Source organism: Notolepis coatsorum (assembly GCF_963971535.1).
Source record: "Notolepis coatsorum genome assembly, chromosome: 10".
Taxonomy (NCBI): domain Eukaryota; kingdom Metazoa; phylum Chordata; class Actinopteri; order Aulopiformes; family Paralepididae; genus Notolepis; species Notolepis coatsorum.
Window position 1 is genome coordinate 17,420,476 of NC_140174.1, and position 20,304 is coordinate 17,440,779.

The 20,304-nt window shown below is 41.2% G+C and overlaps 1 protein-coding gene across 1 annotated transcript in view; it reads right to left on the reverse strand.

Moving 5' to 3' along the window:
• The window catches only part of LOC311235473 (voltage-gated inwardly rectifying potassium channel KCNH6-like), a gene marked incomplete at both ends in the record, with an annotated part of 44,519 nt that extends 31,178 nt beyond the window's left edge, over positions 1 to 13,341 (reverse strand). Inside the window, 4 exons of the mRNA XM_084322936.1 lie at positions 805 to 967; positions 3,028 to 3,258; positions 6,925 to 7,359; positions 13,195 to 13,341. Of these exons, the coding sequence (XP_084179062.1) occupies positions 805 to 967; positions 3,028 to 3,258; positions 6,925 to 7,359; positions 13,195 to 13,341 (976 nt within the window). The remainder of the gene's footprint in view (positions 1 to 804; positions 968 to 3,027; positions 3,259 to 6,924; positions 7,360 to 13,194) is intronic.
• Positions 13,342 to 20,304: the final 6,963 nt, after the last annotated feature.

Here is a 20,304-nt window from a genome sequence, read left to right on the forward strand (position 1 = left end):
GTGGAGAGAGGGAGCAGGGAGGAGGTGGAGAGAGGGAGCAGGGAGGAGGTGGAGAGAGGGAGCAGGGAGGAGGTGGATACAGCATCCAAAGTTTGGCATCCAACCAGAGTGCAAATGTGACAGTAAAGTGCAATAGTAATTATACAATGTACAGGTGATTAAACCGGGTATAAAATATATAAATGAGTACACTGAGTAATAGTGCTCATCAGATGTATGTACAGAGTTGTAGTATTAATATGACACAGGTATAAAGACACTATGGTAGTAGTAGTAGTGATGCTGGTACCCACGGGTCGACATCTCACCATCTGAACAATTACATCTCAATCGTTTGTGGCTAGAAAAAGGTGACAAAGGGAGATGTTCTGGAGGCGACCCGCCTGAGCCCAAACGTTCGCATTCGAATTCTAAATCAACATTTGAATTTTTTATTTTTAATAAAAAAAGAAAAAGTTATTTATTTTTTTATTTTTTTTTTGTCTATTCATTCTGTTTAAACCAATGGGGTTTTTCTTCACAGTTTCAGATAAAGATTAGGCTACACTAATATTATAGTATTAAAACTGATGAGTTATATTCATTAATTAAAGAAAGTTGATTTAATAAAAAAAGAAATACTAATTTAATCAGATTAATCACTTTATTCAAATTGAGGATTTAGTTTGAGGATATTTATATAAAAAAATATTTTTTTCTTTTTGAATTATAAAAAAAAAATTAAACAAAGTTCGAATCCCAAAAACAGGCTTCGGGGACAGCCTTACGAACCGGTTTGGGGAAAAGGTGCTTCAAGAAACTCACAGCCGATGACCATGACGCAGATGGAGAAGATCTTCTCCGAGTTGGTGTTGGGGGAGACGTTCCCGAACCCCACGCTGGTGAGGCTGCTGAAGGTGAAGTACAGCGCCGTCACGTACTTGTCCTTGATGGACGGCCCGGAGCTCCTGTCGCTCTCGTTGTAGACCTTGCCCAGCGATAAAAAAAACAGTTTAAAAACAGGGTTCTCTAGAATCTTATAGTCCAATTTAACCTAGAATCTGTTTTCTCTACCATGTAACTCGGCTATTGCAGATTAAGTATTGATTTTCCTACGTTGGCTTAATGTTCTTTTCGGGAATGTTTTTTGTTGATTGTTGATTTTGCAAACATTAACCTTTTTTTAAATTTGTTTTTGAATTAGGGGTAGGTTTGTTCTATAAGCCATTTGGCTTCAAACCTATCCTTTTCGCTTGTTTATTTGTAAACATTTAGATTTTTTTTTTGTTTATTGTTTATTTATTTGTAAACATTCGAAATAAAGAATTCGTTCAAAAAATACCTTGCCCTTAATTTTTTTTTAAAGAAAATACCTTAACACTTTAATCGCCATGGGTTAAATTCATAATTTACCATCCCTCGCCAGCTCTATTTGTCTATGGAGAAGTTCCCCTTCTTTGCAGGGCTATAACTTTTTAAATTCTATTGCTAAATTGCCATTATTATGGCCCATTCAATGTCCTATATGTATTGTTCAGGGTGTAGCAACGTTAAACTTTTTCATTCACATATTCATACTAAAATATGGTCTAAAGTATAAGTATGTTTTTATCGTTTTCTGCAGCTTTCTTCAGAACGTGATTTATAGCCCTAAATGCATTATATTGATGATCAAATACAGTTTGGTAGGAATCTGTGCGAGATAAAAAGTTTCAACTGGACGTGGTTCTAGACGTTTCTACGCATCATCTGATGATGACCGGATGGGCAGGGGATCGTTTATAATTCCGTGGGCAGCGTTAGATTCATCCAGAGTGGGTCATATGTTCATCAGATCAGTTAGTATAGAATACGTTAGAAAATAACGCTGAATCTTACCGTGGCTTCCTCGCGCCGCTGGCAGATGAACGTGGAACAGATTTTTTTCTATTATGGGATGTAGAAATGCCCGATATATTTCCAGGTTGTATAATAGTATATACGTCCAAATAACGTTGTTTATTGAGTTAGGGCGAGCGATCTATTATCCAGTGTTTCAAGATGGAGTCGCGGGAGCTATAGCGAGTGGCCGGACCACATTTGGATGAGTACTACCGGTTCAAAGGTTAATATCCGGTTGGCGATCTGCCGATCGGCCACCAGATGGCGCTCTTGAACCGTTAGAGAGTTGAGAGGAGATCAGCAGTGTGTCTCAGGGCTCCGGAAAGGAAATATGATTTCGATGACAGATTTTTGAAATATTGACATCAAAGACGAGTTACGGCGTCTTCGGCAGAATGAGCATGGCTCGGAATGACGTGAAAACTCGTTCCCGGCGATCATAGTGTTAAATATATATTTCTTTTTGACAAGGTGCTTGGAAAGTCCTTGAAATTCAAATCGGCCATTCATATTGAGGGCTTTGATCATCCAAGATAGAATTGTATATTGGCTTTTTTACCGATACCGATATACCGATATTGTCCAACTCTTCATTTCCGATACCGATATATGCAGGGTTTCCCCCCCCAAAAAACGGAATAATTTCAGGTAATTAACATTACATATCTCTTGTTGTGGAATTAACACAACATTACGCATACTTTTGACAATAAAAAAATCAGAATGTGTTCTTACTTGCTTGCCTGGGTAAATAAAGGTTAAAAAAATATATATATTTCCGATATCACATTTTAATGCCAATATCGGCCGATAATATCGGTAGGCCGATAATATCGGACATCCCTATATGGAATCAAGAAATTGAATTTATTATATATATATATATTTTAATTTTAATTTTGTATTATTAAGGTGTGGCTAAGTGTCGGAGATTGGCTTTGAGCCATAAATATTGGATCAGATTCTTATTTTATAAAAAAAAAAATCTATAGAAAACAGCACTTAAAAGTGAACTGTATCCTTTTTAGAAAGTCCTTGAATTTTATTTTGCAATGTCTGTGGGAACCCTGGAGGGAGGGGGGGAAGGGCGAAAATTAAAATGTGCCATTCAATGTGTATTGTATTCCACTGTACCTTTGACGACTAATAAATAAAAAAAAAAGTGACCTTGCCCAGCTGCTCCGCCAGGTTGTCCAGCCAGCCCGTGTTGGTGTACGGCCGCTCCACGAAGCCGATGGCATACCAGATGCAGGCGAGCCAGTGGGCGATCAGCACGAAGGTGCACATGAGCAGGAAGAGGACCGCGGCGCCGTACTCCGAGTAGCGGTCCAGCTTCCGGGCCACACGCACCAGGCGCAGCAGCCGCGCCGTCTTCAGCAGGCCGATCAGCGTCGCCATCTTCCGGGGGAGGGGCGCCCCCGAGGAGGACGGGTGGGCGGGGAAGGGGGGAGTTAATAATAATAATAATAATAATCAACTTTAATTGTATAGCACCTTTCATACAGAAACTGCAGCTCAAAGTGCTTCACGACAGAAAAAAGAGGCATAAAATGAGCACATAAAGTGCAGACATATAAAATCACAGTTTTTCACATTAGGATCTAACATCCCAACAGGCCACCTTGTTTATGGTTTGATTCAGTTTTAAATAGACAATAATAAAAAGAGTAAGATAAAATGGACAGAGAAAAATAGTGCAATAGTGCAGTGCAATAAAATAGTAGAATAGAATAGATAAAATATTTGTTTTACAGTGCAATAAAATAGTTCTGGATTACTGTTCAACAGTTCAAAGTCGTCTTTACCTTCTATGTTTGGCATCCACAGTTTAAAACTTGACAGTCTTCCCTCCTGTTTTATACCCACTTTGACCCTTCGAACCTCCCACCCAGGGCAAACCTCCCACTCAGGGCAAACCTCCCTCTCAGGGTGCAGTTCTAGGCCTGGGTCCTACACAGTTTTAAAGCCTGACAGTCTTTCTTGTTTGATACCCACACAGTTTAATACCGGACAGTTTTGAACCTGGAATAAAAAGCAATAGACAGAGTAAAATAATACAATGCAATAAAACAGTAGAATAGAATAGATAGTAAAATATAGCATTTAGTACAAGTCTGGTTTCTAAAATTGTGAAATTTAGGGGCGCCCGAGTGGGAGACCCAGGTTCGATTCCCGGACCCGGCGTTCTTTGCCGAATGTCTTCCCCCGCTCTGTCTCCCATTCCTTCTCTCTATCTCTCTACCGGACTGCCCGGTAGTAAAAACCCAATAAAAATCTACAAAAACATAACTTGTCCGAAAGGACAAGTAACATAAAAAAAATAAAAAATTGTGAGATTTGTTATTGGAATTAAACATTTGTTATTTAAATGTGTTAATGAAGCATGGGGTCCAACATCCTTTCAACAGAGGAACGAAAGTTCACCACGTCTGTGAAATAATTTTACAAATTCACTTTGTACCATTTTACCACTAGATTACGTGGTAAAATATCCAAATAAAGTCCCCAAAATCATAAACCTATTCAGTTCTACCAGAATATTTTCAATATATGTGAAAAGGCACATATATATATTTATTTTATATATTTTTAAGACAATGTCATCTGCATAGACGCAAACGTATAGGGCTAAACCTTATTATAGGATTTATCTTTCGACTAGTTGAACAGTCCATTCAATTAGACAAATCTATAAAATTGCTCACATTACTGACCTCGTTGACATATAGCTTATTAAATCTATTTATTTATTATTTGTTTATTTAGACGGGACAGAGCATATTAATGGACACTACAAATAAATGCAGTGTAAATACTTCAGATTTAGCAAGGATGCTAGTTTTCATCCGCAGTCCCCACACAAAACATAAAAACGAAACAATCAAAAGACCAGATTATGTGAATGTTATTGTGATGCCGGAGATGTGCTTCTGATTTTCTGAGAAAATTTATAAAACGACTAACCCTAACTACCCAATTAGTCGACTAATCCACAAATCTCTCACATTTACATTTAGTAATGTAGCTGAAGCTTTTATCCAAAGCAACTTACAAGTTCTGTACAACAAGTCAGCAGGAAGGAACAACTCTTACAGCTGATATGAGTAACAATGTTCATCAAACAGTGCTGAAACTTGGGTGCTGCAGTGTTGAGTGCATAGTAGTAGAGACATATTAGTATAGTGTAGGTAGTAATATAGGCAAGGAAGATTATTTAGTGGAAGAGTGCATGATAGTAGAAGACAGTAAGAAGGTTAGTATTATTTTTTCTCTTCTTTCATTTCAGATATTGATTGAAGAAGTGTGTTTTTAGTCGACGGCAAAAGATTGGTGGTGTTTCGGCTGTCCTGACTGTGATGGTTTCAGCTGTCCTGACTGTGATGGTTTCAGCTGTCTGTCCCGACTGTGGTGGTTTCAGCTGTCCTGACTGTGATGGTTTCAGCTTTCCTGACTGTGGTGGTTTCAGCTGTCCTGCCTGTGATGGTTTCAGCTGTCCTGACTGTGATGGTTTCAGCTGTCCTGACTGTGATGGTTTCAGATGTCCTGACTGTGATGGTTTCAGCTGTCTGTCCTGACTGTGGTGGTTTCAGCTGTCCTGACTGTGGTGGTTTCAGCTGTCCTGACTGTGATGGTTTCAGCTGTCTGTCCTGACTGTGGTGGTTTCAGCTGTCCTGACTGTGATGGTTTCAGCTGTCCTGACTGTGGTGGTTTCAGCTGTCCTGACTGTGATGGTTTCAGCTGTCCTGACTGTGATGGTTTCAGCTGTCCTGACTGATGGTTTCAGCTGTCTGTCCTGACTGTGATGCTTTCAGCTGTCTGTCCTGACTGTGGTGGTTTCAGCTGTCTGTCCTGACTGTGGTGGTTTCAGCTGTCCTGACTGTGATGGTTTCAGCTGTCTGTCCTGACTGTGATGGTCTCAGCTGTCCTGACTGTGATGGTTTCAGCTGTCCTGACTGTGGTGGTTTCAGCTGTCCTGACTGTGATGGTTTCAGCTGTCTGTCCTGACTGTGATGGTTTCAGCTGTCCTGACTGTGATGGTTTCAGCTGTCTGTCCTGACTGTGATGGTTTCAGCTGTCTGTCCTGACTGTGATGGTTTCAGCTGTCTGTCCTGACTGTGATGGTTTCAGCTGTCCTGACTGTGATGGTTTCAGCTGTCCTGACTGTGATGCTTTCAGCTGTCTGTCCTGACTGTGATGGTCTCAGCTGTCCTGACTGTGGTGGTTTCAGCTGTCCTGACTGTGATGGTTTCAGCTGTCTGTCCTGACTGTGATGGTTTCAGCTGTCTGTCCTGACTGTGATGGTTTCAGCTGTCTGTCCTGACTGTGATGGTTTCAGCTGTCCTGACTGTGGTGGTTTCAGCTGTCTGTCCTGACTGTGGTGGTTTCAGCTGTCCTGACTGTGATGGTTTCAGCTGTCTGTCCTGACTGTGGTGGTTTCAGCTGTCCTGACTGTGATGGTTTCAGCTGTCTGTCCTGACTGTGGTGGTTTCAGCTGTCCTGACTGTGATGGTTTCAGCTGTCCTGACTGTGGTGGTTTCAGCTGTCCTGACTGTGATGGTTTCAGCTGTCCTGACTGATGGTTTAAGCTGTCTGTCCTGACTGTGATGCTTTCAGCTGTCTGTCCTGAATGTGATGGTTTCAGCTGTCTGTCCTGACTGTGATGGTTTCAGCTGTCTGTCCTGACTGTGATGGTTTCAGCTGTCCTGACTGTGATGGTTTCAGCTGTCTGTCCTGACTGTGATGGTTTCAGCTGTCCTGACTGTGATGGTTTCAGCTGTCTGTCCTGACTGTGATGGTTTCAGCTGTCTGTCCTGACTGTGGTGGTTTCAGCTGTCCTGACTGTGGTGGTTTCAGCTGTCTGTCCTGACTGTGATGGTTTCAGCTGTCTGTCCTGACTGTGGTGGTTTCAGCTGTCCTGACTGTGGTGGTTTCAGCTGTCTGTCCTGACTGGTGGTTTCAGCTGTCCTGACTGTGGTGGTTTCAGCTGCCCTGACTGTGGTGGGAAGTTGGTTTGTGGAGCGAGGACAGAGAATAGGCGGCTTCTCTCCCCCCCCCCCCCCTCACCTCGTCTGAGCCGGACCTGAAGATGAGCAGGTCGAAGGGCACGGCGGAGAACAGGTCGATGGGGAACCAGCCCGTGACGTAGTGCCGGGCGATGCGCCAGGGCCGCGTCACCACCTCGTCCTCGCGGTTCACGTAGGTGGTGCGGAAGTTGATGACGATGTCCACGACGAACAGCACGTCCACCAGCAGGTCGACCACGTTCAGCGGGTCGCAGGTGTAGCCGCAGCCCCCCCCCCTGTGGTGGTGGGCGTCGCCGTGTTCGTCCAGGTAGAAGGCGGCGGAGTAGGGCGTGAAGACGGCGGTGTAGAGCACCAGCAGCAGCACCACCCAGTCCCAGAAGGCCTTGACGGGGCTGTAGTGCAGCAGGATCCACCAGCCCGTCTGAGGGACCCGTAGCTTGTACTCCGGGAGCACATCCGCCTCCAGGGACAGGACCTGGGGGACAAACAGTGTTGTAGTACGAGAGTCTAGGGCTGTAGCGAATAGTTTGAAGCTTTGAACATAATATTGACGTTCGAATTCTAAATCAACATTCCAATTTTCTATAAAATTTCTTCTTTTTTATTTATATGTATATATTTTTTTTATGAGTCTATTCATTCTGTTTAAACCAATGGGTTGAATATATTATAGTATATAACTCATCATAAAAATGAAAATAAAACATTTATCATAAATGATGTAGCCCATCTGCATCCGCTTGGCACTCGGCGCTCCATCTAATCATCACTTTCGTACCAACCGTGCCCTTATTGTATTATTTATGTTGAGGTAACTGAGTTATATTCATTAAATAAAGTTGATTTAATAAAAATAAAAAAATACTCATTTAATCAGATTAATCACTTTATTCAAATTGAGGATTTAGTTTGAGGATAAAAAGAAATATTTTTTTCTCTTTTTTTTGATTATGTAAAATATGACGACAGACATTCGAAGCTTCGTTCAAATACTTCAATAGAAGCTTGGAATGTTAAAAAATGACATTCGGTACAGCCCTACAAGATTCATTATCGTGCACTATTGTACAGCCCTGGCCGCTTTTATCTTATTCTATTCTATTCTACTTCTATTTTTATTTGAATTATTCATTTTATATTTAGTTCATATTCAAATTTTATTTTATTCTACCTTTTATTTTATTCTACCTTAAAATTGTCTGTCCGTTAATGTCGCACCAAACGATCAAATCAAATTCCGTATATGTGTAAACTACTTGGCAATAAAGACCTTTCTGATTCCGATTACTCGTTCAAATTATTACGTATAATATAACTGATAGGACACACAGACCCTCATCTGCACCTTTGTTTACACTCTTTATTTTTCTCATATTTTTATATTCATAATTAATTATATTGTTTACACTGTTTATTTTCTTATATTTGTATATTCAGAGTTAACTATATTGTTTACACTGTTTATTTTCTCATATTCAGAGTTGCACACACACGCACGCGAACACGCACGCGAACACACACACACAGGTGTGTGTGCGCCTGGGGGCGACAGTAGCTCGGGAGGTAGAGCAGTCGTCTGGTAATCCGGAGGTTCCTGGTTCGATTCCCGCTCCTCCCGGGCAGCATGTCGAAGTGTCCTTGAGCAATACACTTAACCCCTAATTGCTCCCGATGAGCAGGTCGGCACCTTGCATGGTTGCCCCCGCCATCGGTGTGTGAATGTGTGAGTGAATAGGTAAAATGTGAGGAACAAATTGTAAAGCGCTTTGGATAAAAAGATATATATAAATGCAGCCATTTACCATTTACACAGGCATGCACACACAAGGAGCACATCTAATTCAACTAGTTCTTAACATGTCAACAATCATACAGCTTTTTCCAACTAATTCCACCTCCAACAGACCTTTCTAGAAGACCTGGGCCCTCATTCATCAACGTGTTCTACGCACAGATCTGTGCTTACCCTGTGCGTACGATCATTTCTAAGCAAAGAGTGGGATTCATCAATTTCAATTTGAACTTGACTCCGTGCTTACGTCTACGCACAGGTCAGAGCACACTTACCTGACGCCCAGTGGTAGAATATATTATTACAACAAGGAAATGAGCTTCTGTGCATAATAACACTGGCGGAGCGCAGTCAGTCAGTAGCCTACACCCCGTATATTCCGATAACGCTATATAAACCATGCTGCATTCATTCTGAGAGAAAGATCTATTATTCCAAATGCTATTTATAGGGTTTTGACCATAATTACACTACTGTTGCTATTTTACAATGAACTATAATGAATTACGGTTCATACAGAACTTCTGTATGAACCGTAATTCATTATAGTTCATTGTAAAATAGCAACACGGCCGCGGCGCCACATGGTCTTCATGGAGCCCAGCTGGTACCAGGTGACAGCTAATGATTTAGTTCTGTTCTGCTGCCAGGACCTCTTGACCTCAGAGTGGATGTCCACACTGTGTCAGAGAGGTTGTGTTGTATGGAGTCACCACACTGGTTGATACAGAGTTGTAGTATTACAGTTTTTTACGATTGCTTTGCATTTTGCACAGCAGAATTTCAATGTACAAAACTCAAAATGCTAATTGCCAAACTGACTTTCAAAATGCATACTCTAAGATACGAAATGCTATGCTTACATATAACGTGCAAAACTCTTAATGCAAAGTTCTAAACTGAGTTGCAGAATTCTTACCTTAGACATTACATCCTATGTTGAAAGTGCCAAACTGTTAATACAAAGTGCCAAACTCTAAATCATATGCTCCATTCTCAGAATACAATACAGCCACCTAATATTACGACGATGTTCAATTGCTTATTGCTACAAAGGCAGATCACTAAATCAATTCAACAGGTGTTTGTACTAATGTCTCATTACCTTCAACAACCTTGCCCAGGTGAGTAGCATTGCAATACAATTGATAATCTCTTCAGCACTACATAAAAGGTAGGGGTGGGAATCACCAGTTTCATCATGATACGATACGATATCGATTCTTTGGACAACGATACGATATTTGCCGATATCACAAAGTCTCTCACGATACAATACGATTAGATTAGATTCAGGTGCCTGCAATCGATATGAGATGATATCATATGCCCATTTAACACAATCAGTAACATTTAGATCAACTAAAAAAAGGTAACGAAAATATCATTTGACATTTGTATTTTTGAGCTCTTCCAGACATTTAAAGGAAAATCAATCTATTGTTTTTAATACAAATAGACCTCCTGTTCACTGTAAAGTGCCACGTTTTGATATATTGAGCTTTAAACTTTAAGCTCCATTTTTTGGAACTCAAAACTCACAACCTAAAACCCCTCCCTACCTCCCTCTCCCAAACCGTTCCTACAACAATTTGTTGATGTTGCATGATCATGTATAGGCCTACATTTATTATGTATTATATTGTTTATGTTTAAATAACATTTAAACATCAAACTCCTCTGACCTCATCTGGTCTTTCCAAAGACGCGCGCACACACACACACACAGAAAGGGAGAATGCTATGCTGTAACGTCTACACACACGGAGCTACTGCTGTTGTTCTTGGGCGAATATGAGACTCGCCACAGGATTTTCAAAATAAGAGTATCGATATGAATCGATCTTATTACATTGCATCGATCCGATTCGATCGTTGATAATTACATCGATGTATCGATCTGGATCGATGTATCGTCCCAGCCCTAATAAAAGGCTGCTTAGAAACCTGAAGAAAAGAGCAACATGGAGCAAGTTGGTGCAGCTGAGGTTGGCAACGAAGGACAGGGTCGTGGTCGGGGTCGTGGTCGTGGCCAAGGAGGCAGAAGAACATCTGTCTCAAATGAAATTATAGCCACAATTATTGACCACATAATACAGTAAACCGAGGTCTAACACTGGCTGAAGCTGGTAGAGTGGTGCAGCCAAACCTGAACAGGTCAACGGTGGCATCCATTATACGATTTTTTACAGTAAGAGAGATAATTGGTAAGTCAATATGTGTAATTGACTGTACAGTAACTGTATATTGAAATTACAGTAATTTATATTGTTGTCTGTTACAGTATATTTCATAAATACTAAAGGTGTGGGTGTGAATTATTTCTGTAATTGTTTTCTTTACTGTACTTTAGAACTGAACGAGCACCAAGTGGAGGACGTGGCTGTCTTCTCTCTGTGCAGTACTTACACTACTTTACAATAGTTTGTTTAATGTAACTGTTTTGGTTTTTACTGTAAAATACAGAGCATTACTGTATGTATCTTTCTTTACTGTAATGATTAAACTTCAAATAATCAAATATTTTTTTGTTCATCTATGACAGGGGTTACTCTATGAGGAAATGACCATTGGCATTGCATAGTCCGTTTTGGTAACAAGTATTTTGTGTTTGACCACATTATTTGATAATGACTTGTATTTGAAAAGTGCACCAATAATTAAACTTCAACGATGAACATATCCACTGTTCTGACACTATGATAAACTTTAGCATGAAATATAAATCACATTTGGTTCAGTTGTTCACTTAATTGTTTGAAATATCTAATGTTCTGGTGCTGTGATAAGCTTTTGCATATACTATTATCTGATTTGACACTGGTATTTTTATTTTGCATGCTATATTGCATTTTTTTTTTTTTTTTATCTTTTCCCCCCTCCTTTTTCCTCCGATTTTCTCCCATCCCAATGTTAGTCGTTATGCCAATTCCCAATCCCCTTCCTGGTCGCTGCGCACTTACCCCCCACAGTCGGTCTGGGAGAGTGGAGGCTATCACGTGCTTCCTCCGACACACGTCTAGCCAATCAACCGCTTCTTTTCACCTGGCAGCGCGGACTCTCACTGAGAGGGTGTAACGTGTGGAAGGATCACACTACCCCCCTTAGATCCTATCCGCGCTGAGCAGGCGCCCCGACCGAACTGTAGGAGTCGCTGTTTACAACGACCCGGACCCACCCGCCAGCTTTCCCACCCTCTAATACTGCCAATTGTATTAGTGTGAACGGCCAGCCAAGCTGGTGACAACGCCGGAGCTGTGAGCTGGATTCGAACAGGCGAATCCAGCTTCTCCGGTGTTGGTGACGAACGCAATCTCCGCTACGCCACCTGACCGCCCGCTATATTGCATTTTTAACCCAAGATTTGCAGTATAGCATTCTGTGTTAAGAGTTTTGCACATTGAAACTCTGATGTGCAAAATGCGTCAAACCAATCGTAAAAAAAATAATAATATGTACAGTGATACAGGTATGAAGACAGTAAGACACTATGGTAGTAAGTCATACTGGCCAGCAGCGTAACTAGTAAGAGTAGGTAAGGGATATGTACAGATATAGATATAGTATCTACAGATATGTAACAAGGACTAAATGCAGGTACATATCTGTAGATACTATATCTATATCTGTACATATCCCTTACCTACTCTTACTAGTTACGCTGCTGGCCAGTATGACTTACTACCATAGTGTCTTTATACCTGTATCACTGTAAATGGTAAATGGCTGCTTTTTTATATAGCGCTTTTATCCAAAGCGCTTTACAATTTGTTCCTCACATTTGACACATTCACTCACACATTCACACACCGACGGCGGAGGTGACATGCAAGGTGCCAACCTGCTCATCGGGAGCAATTAGTACATATTAATACTACAACTCTGTACGTACATCTGATTAGCACTATTACTCAGTAGTACTAACTTATGTTGTTGTATAATGACAATACATTTGAATCTAATCTAAGAGAACATGGCCAATTTACTCTTTACCATAGACCCCCCTTCTCCCACACACACACACACACACACACACACACACACACACACACACACACACACACACACACACACAAAGTTTATTTCTGTCAGTGAGCCTGTCGATACTGACAACGATCAATAGTTACAAATTAGTCACCAATTGCTCGGATGCGTGTCTCCCCACAGAGCGTCAGACCACAGAGACACGCACATAGCCCCCCCCCCCCCTCCCAGAGGCCCCTCCCTCCCAGAGGCCCCTCCTCCCAGAGCCCCCCCCCCTCCCACAGGCCCCTCCTCCCAGAGCCCCCCCCCCCACCCAGAGGCCCCTCCTCCCAGAGCCCCCCCCCCCTCCTCCCAGTGCCCCCCCCTCGCAAAGCCCCCCCCCTCCCAGTAGCCCCTCCTCCCAGAGCCCCCTCCCTTCCAGAGCCCCCCCCCCTGCTCCCAGAGCCCCCCCCTCGCAAAGCCCCCCCCCTCCCAGTGGCCCCTCCTCCCAGAGCCCCCCCCCTCCCTCCCAGAGGCCCCTCCAGGCCACCGTACCTGCGTGACCTTCTCTGTGACGTTCTGAGTGCGTTCCTTCACCTTGGAGGAGGGGTTGAGGAGCTCCGCCCTGACGGTGGGAGGGGACAGGTGTTCGGCGCCCCTGTTGGCCACGCCCCCGCTCTTCATGAGGTCAGGGTCAGACATGGAGCTGGTCTAGCAGGACACATGGGAAGAGAGAACATATTAAGAACGCTATTGAAATTCATTCAGCCTCATATTCTGTATTGCCTATATTTATTGCGAGTAATGTATAATATAACCAATAGGGCACACAGATGTGCAAAATGCGTCAAAGCAATTGTAAAAAACTGTAATATGTACAGTGATACCATTACTTTATTTTACTCTAGTTGTAGAAGTGATTATCCTCAACCCCTCCTTTGTTTACAGTTTATTTTTCCCATGTGTTTATATTCAGATCAAATTTTATTGCCAATATTTATGTCTTTCTACTATTACCCTGCCCATACCTGTACCTCCCCTCCCTGTGCTGCTATGACACACATTTCCCCAAGGGGATCAACAAAGGAATATCTTAACTTATCTCCTCTCCTCTTGTAAGTGCTGTTGCATAAATATTCTATATTCATAATTCATTGATTCATGAGTTTCTTATTTTTATGTATAAAGTAATTAGATAAATAATGTGATGCATAAATAATTTGATGTAAAGCTAAAGTCATTGGTCAACAGTTAAACATGATAAGGCACAAAGCCTCACGAGAGTATGTTACGTTTGAGAGCGGAAATGAATGATAGAACTGGCACGCTCTGATGGACTTCAGGTGAGCAGGTGTAAAACGCTGCTCCACAAGTTTTGAATGACACTTTATGGACGTCTGTGTCTGTCGTTGGGAAGAGAGCTACACCTCTCCTCTCCTCCTCACCACTAAGTAATGATGTCTTTGTTACTGTATAGAATTACAACTAGAGTAAAACTAAGTGATGGTGTCTTTGTTATTGTATTACAACTAGAGTAAAACTAAGTAATGGTGTCTTTGTTATTGTATTACAACTAGAGTCAAACAAAGTAATGGTGTCTTTGTTACTGTATAGAATTACAACTAGAGTACAACTAAGTGATGGTGTCTTTGTTATTGTATTACAACTAGAGTAAAACTAAGTAATGGTGTCTTTGTTACTGTATTGTATTACAACTAGAGTAAAACAAAGTAATGGTGTCTTTGTTACTGTATATAATTACAACTAGAGTAAAACTAAGTAATGGTGTCTTTGTTAGTGTATATAATTACACCTAGAGTAAAACTAAGTAATGGTGTCTTTGTTAGTGTATATAATTACAACTAGAGTAAAACTAAGTAATGGTGTCTTTGTTAGTGTATATAATTACAATTAGAGTAAAACAAAGTGATGTCTTTGTTAGTGTATTACAACTAGAGTAAAACTAAGTAATGGTGTCTTTGTTACTGTATATAATTACAACTAGAGTAAAACTAAGTAATGGTGTCTTTGTTAGTGTATATAATTACAACTAGAGTAAAACAAAGTAATGGTGTCTTTGTTGGTGTATATAATTACAACTAGAGTAAAACAAAGTAATGGTGTCTTTGTTACTGTATATAATTACAACTAGAGTAAAACTAAGTAATGGTGTCTTTGTTAGTGTATATAATTACAACTAGAGTAAAACTAAGTAATGGTGTCTTTGTTAGTGTATATAATTACAACTAGAGTAAAACAAAGTAATGGTGTCTTTGTTGGTGTATATAATTACAACTAGAGTAAAACTAAGTAATGGTGTCTTTGTTGGTGTATATAATTACAACTAGAGTAAAACTAAGTAATGGTGTCTTTGTTATTGTATATAATTACAACTAGAGTAAAACAAAGTAATGGTGTCTTTGTTAGTGTATATAATTACAACTAGAGTAAAACTAAGTAATGGTGTCTTTGTTAGTGTATTACAACTAGAGTAAAACAACGTAACTGTCTTTGTTAGTGTTTTACAACTAGAGTAAAACAACGTAACTGTCTTTGTTAGTGTTTTACAACTAGAGTAAAACAAAGTAATGGTGTCTTTGTTAGTGTATATAATTACAACTAGAGTAAAACTAAGTAATGGTGTCTTTGTTAGTGTATTACAACTAGAGTAAAACAAAGTAATGGTGTCTTTGTTAGTGTTTTACAACTAGAGTAAAACAAAGTGATGGTGTCTTTGTTAGTGTTTTACAACTAGAGTAAAACAAAGTAATGGTGTCTTTGTTAGTGTTTTACAACTAGAGTAAAACAAAGTAATGGTGTCTTTGTTAGTGTTTTACAACTAGAGTAAAACAAAGTAATGGTGTCTTTGTTAGTGTATATAATTACAACTAGAGTAAAACAACGTAAAATGTTTGAAAATGATTAAAAGTATGTTATTCTTTTTTAGAAAATGTTAAAAGTATACATTTTTCTGAATTCATTTCACATTTGGTATGCAGACGGCTTTCATTAAAAGTGCCCACTACTGGCAGCCGCCATGCAGGGAGTAATGATGAATTCTCCTAAAATGGAAATTTTCACGTAAAAAGTACAAATACCTCAGTACAGTACTTAAATAAAAGTACTTAGTTACTTTACTTTCCTGGTGATTGAGCCGAAACAGCACCATGTCCCTCAGGTTGCATGTAGAATAAGTGCTGTTAGCATCGTGAACACACACACACTCACAGCATACCTGATCAGAAACTCTCCAGAAACTCAGATCCTACTGGGCCTCGACAGCCAGGCATCCGTGATCCAAATCCTCCATCCTTCAAAAAGTACTTTCTGGATGCTGAGAAATATTCACCCTGGTCCTCCCATGACTCACGGCAGGGAGATGATCTACTCAAGGGTGTTGTTAGGGGTGTAGTTGGGGTGTAGTTGGGGTGTTGTTAGGGTGTTGTGTAGTGGTTTGATGGGTGCAGATCTAAGCCTCGACAGGCACCGCACTGGACCTCAGCTTAGCATGTTGCTACGCTTCACTCAACCAACGCTGGAGCGGGTCGATGCTTCAGCCGCCTGACAGCAGAATCAATACAGAATCATTGACCCGCCAGAGGAAATGGGTTCACCGCCGCTGCTGCACAGCGGACACTCACTGTTAACGTCAACTCACCGCTTCAAATGTTTGTGTACGGCGGCCTTGAAATATGTACGGGGGTTGTGATTGAAGGGAGAAGAGAGAAGGGGAAAGGGTCTGGGGGGGGGGGGGCAACCTGGAAAGTGGTTTGGCAAACATTCAATATGTTGCATACTGGTAATGTGGCACCTTATCGACTGCCATGTTGTCGACGCCACACTCATACGAGCGGGTAATGACCTGTGATGAGACAGCGGCCCAATGCCCTTCACTCAACCTTCAGCGCTCTGTATATACTGTGTATATAATATATATATATATATATGTATATCATTTCAGAAGTTTTGTTCAAATGTTTTTTTTTTTTTTAAATACTGAGAAAGACATTAAGAACAGAATTCACAGAAGATAATTCTGTAAATAAAAACGTAATTTGAACACGATCACATTAGTCGACATGTGGACTTAAAATAAAAAATGGTAAATGGTGCATTTATATAGCAGCTTTTATCTATATTTTTGTTCCACATTTTACCCATTACACTGACCGACCTGCCGACCTGCTCATCGAGAGCAGTTTAGGGGTTAAGTGTCTTGCTCAAGGACACTTCGACACGCTGCCCGGGAATCGAACCAGGAACCTTCCAATTACCAGACAACCGTTCTGCCTCCTGAGCCACTGTCGCCCCCCAACTTACCATCCAACACATCCACTTGGATTCAGTACAATGAAAATATTGTTTGTTGTCGTGATGATGAGTGAAGCCCTTTGATCTCTAGCCCCCTGGACATCGACAGTCTGCTTCCTGGAAGAGATGACATCATCTACTCAGGTTGCTCTTCATCTTCATCTTCTCATCAGTCAGTCTGTCAGTTGTTGTAAAGGATATCAACTACCGGTAGTTGGTCCACAAACAAGTAATGAAACTAGTTTGCTACAAAAACATCCACAGCAACTGTGACAATGTATTAAACTCATGCCGGCACAGATTAGCCAAATAGCCAACGTTAATCTCCATAGCAACAGATCACACTGGGCTCATTAATGTGTTTACATTTGAAAGCTTCATGTATTATGATGCTAAGCCACGCCCCCTCAACATACTGAGAGCTGGCTGTGCTGAGAGGGTGCACTAAGCCACGCCCCCTCAACATACTGAGAGCTGGCTGTTCTCAGAGAGGGTGCACTAAGCCACGCCCCCTCAACATACTGAGAGCTGGCTCTGCTCAGAGAGGGTGCACTAAGCGACGCCCCCAACTCACACAAGTTGGAGAACTATCTCTCTCTCTCTTGCTCTCACACAAAGGGAGCCGCATGTGATTGGTGGAGGGGGGACCCTTACAAAAAACTGTTGTTGCTAATCATTGACACATGCTAGCCTGTAATAACCCCCCCCAGAAAAATCTACTTTGCATTTGATATATTGCAAATATATGCCATCACACACACTGGCATTTAAAGGGTTAGAATTATAAAATGAATATGTGGTGTTATGATCAGGGCTGAAATTGAATAAAAGATTGTATTATTTTCAATCTGACATTACAAAAAATCCATCAAAATCAGTGTTGTTGCTAATCATACATATGCTAGCCTGTTTTTTAACAATAATTTGTGATGCCATCACAAACACTGGCATTTAAAGGGTACAAATAAAAAAAGTCCTGCACCAGAATGCAGGAAATGAAGTCTTTGTAACAAAAAATTTCCTAGTGGGGAACCCCACAAAGTGGCCTGACTGGGGCTATATTTTGCACTATATTTCCTGGCCTGAATGATTTCCCCAGTCCGGCCCTGGTTAAAAGCCTCCAATGCTTATTAGTGTGTGTGCGTTTGAACGTTTGCATGTTTCAACCATACATTTCCATTTATAAAAATTAAAAAAAAAATTATATAATTTTTTACCTCCTATAATAGTGGGGATCGCGGCTCTCTGACACCGTTATTTGGGGGTCACGGCCTGAAAAGTTTGGGAACCCCTGCACTAAGCCACGCCCCCCCTGTGATCAGAGAGGGTGCACTAAAACAGTTACGTCTGAAGCTGAAAGGATTACACTCATGACATTAACTACAATAAGCCGTTTCTGACCGAATTAACATCATTGTACTGGATCTTTTAATTAAGTTCTCCATCTCAGGGCGGCCAGGTAGCGCAGCGGACTAAGCATCTGTCTACCACCACAGAGACAGTGGGATCGAATCCAGCTGTGGTGCTTCCGGGTTGGCCGACCGTCCATACTAACACAATTGGCAGTGTTAGCGGGTGGGAAACCCGGCGAGGGTGGGTCCTGGTCATTGTAAACAGCGACTCGTGTCGGAGGAAGCATGTGATAGTCTCCGCCCTCACAGACCGACAGTAGGGGGTAGAGTGCGCAACGACCAGGAAGGGGATTGGGAATTGGCATAATGACTAACATTGGGAGGGGAGAAAAACGGAAAAAGAAGGGGGGAAAGAGAATAAAAAAAATTAAATAAAAATCTCCATCTGATCTCCAGCAAAGCTTTCCTATTGACCAGTCACATGGCAGCCATTTTGCCCTGTGTGAATTGATGGCCAATGCAGCGGCCAAACATCTATTCCAGGATTACCGTAGATCCAAAAAGGTGTTCTTTAAATAATTCCTAATCCAACTGAAATCATTTTCATTGGTACTTTATTTTACATTTGGACTGCACAGAAGTCACAGTAAATAACCACACTGCTTGCCTCGAGTCCTCCCCGACGAGCTGAAACACTGCCCTATAGGCGAGAGCTGGGCGATATGACCAAAATATCATCTTCCTTAGTGTTGACGGTATAACATTATGTGACGGTATAGGTTTCCAGTGCAAATGACAATGTGATATGACATCTTTTTTACGTCTTCATCTTATAATATAATTGTCATGATTCCTATTTAATTCAAAATGGTCCGTTTTCTTTCACTTTTTAAATACTGCTGCAAGGAATCTCAAGTTAAAGTAAGTGGGAATGGATGGTGCCGTTTCATTCAAAATGGTCCTGATAAATATAACTTAAGTTAAAGTAACTTTAACCTCTTAAGCCCTAGCAATATTTTCTGAAAATCTGCCTAAAAATACATACAAATACAAGTAAATGGAAGATTGCTCCACTTCTACAAGGTCCATTTGCATGTTCTTGCACATCTATGGATCTCAGGGAATGTATTCAGTGTCAGAAAAAAAATAATTGTGTCTGTTACTAGGCTTGAGTAAATTGTAATGAACCAAAGGAGAATATAAATAAATGTTTTCTTCTTCTTTTGACGGTGAATAACACCATGCAAAAATTTACCAGACATGAGAAATTGAGCTCATTCAGCACCTTCTTGAGATCACGTGTACAAAAAATCTAAGCAAATGAATAAAGGGCAGATGATTAAAAGTGAGGTTTTGTAAATACAGTACTGAATTCTGCCATCCGGACACATGCAATTTGAAATATGATTATAGAATATCAGGCCTATAAATGACCTTATTATGGCCAAGTCGCGCATCTATGGACCGGGCCAAATCTCCCCTTCCCCCTGCCCCTTTCATCAGATTGCAACGCCGTTTTTTGCTAGACGTTCACAGAAAGGTACGTTCTGTTTTGTGTCAATAACATTCAGGTTTAGGGGGAGCTCCAGTAGCTCACCACGTACCGCGAGTGCTATTTCAGCGCCGTGGACAACCGCGCTCGCGCGGATCTGGGGCTGAGCGCGTTCGAATCCCGGACGGCAGCCGTGCCTTTCCCAGAGTGTCTTTCCCCCCCCATCTGAACCCTTTCAGCCTGCATCTGTCGGTCGAACTTGACCAAGTATGAATGCGAAGAAAAAGCGATAAACGCTAAAAGAACCAGGTGACTGGTCAAAGTTTAAAAAAATAAAAATAACATTCAGGTTTGTGGCCGTATGATCCCGAAAAATAAGAGAAAGAAAAAGGTCACGCTAGAAGTCAGATGATTGACAGGGGCTGGCGTGAGCTGGGAAGTGTTTTTTTTATTTATACGAAAGCCCATCATTGCGCCAAATCCTCGCATTTATAAGTGCATCGAGTTTTT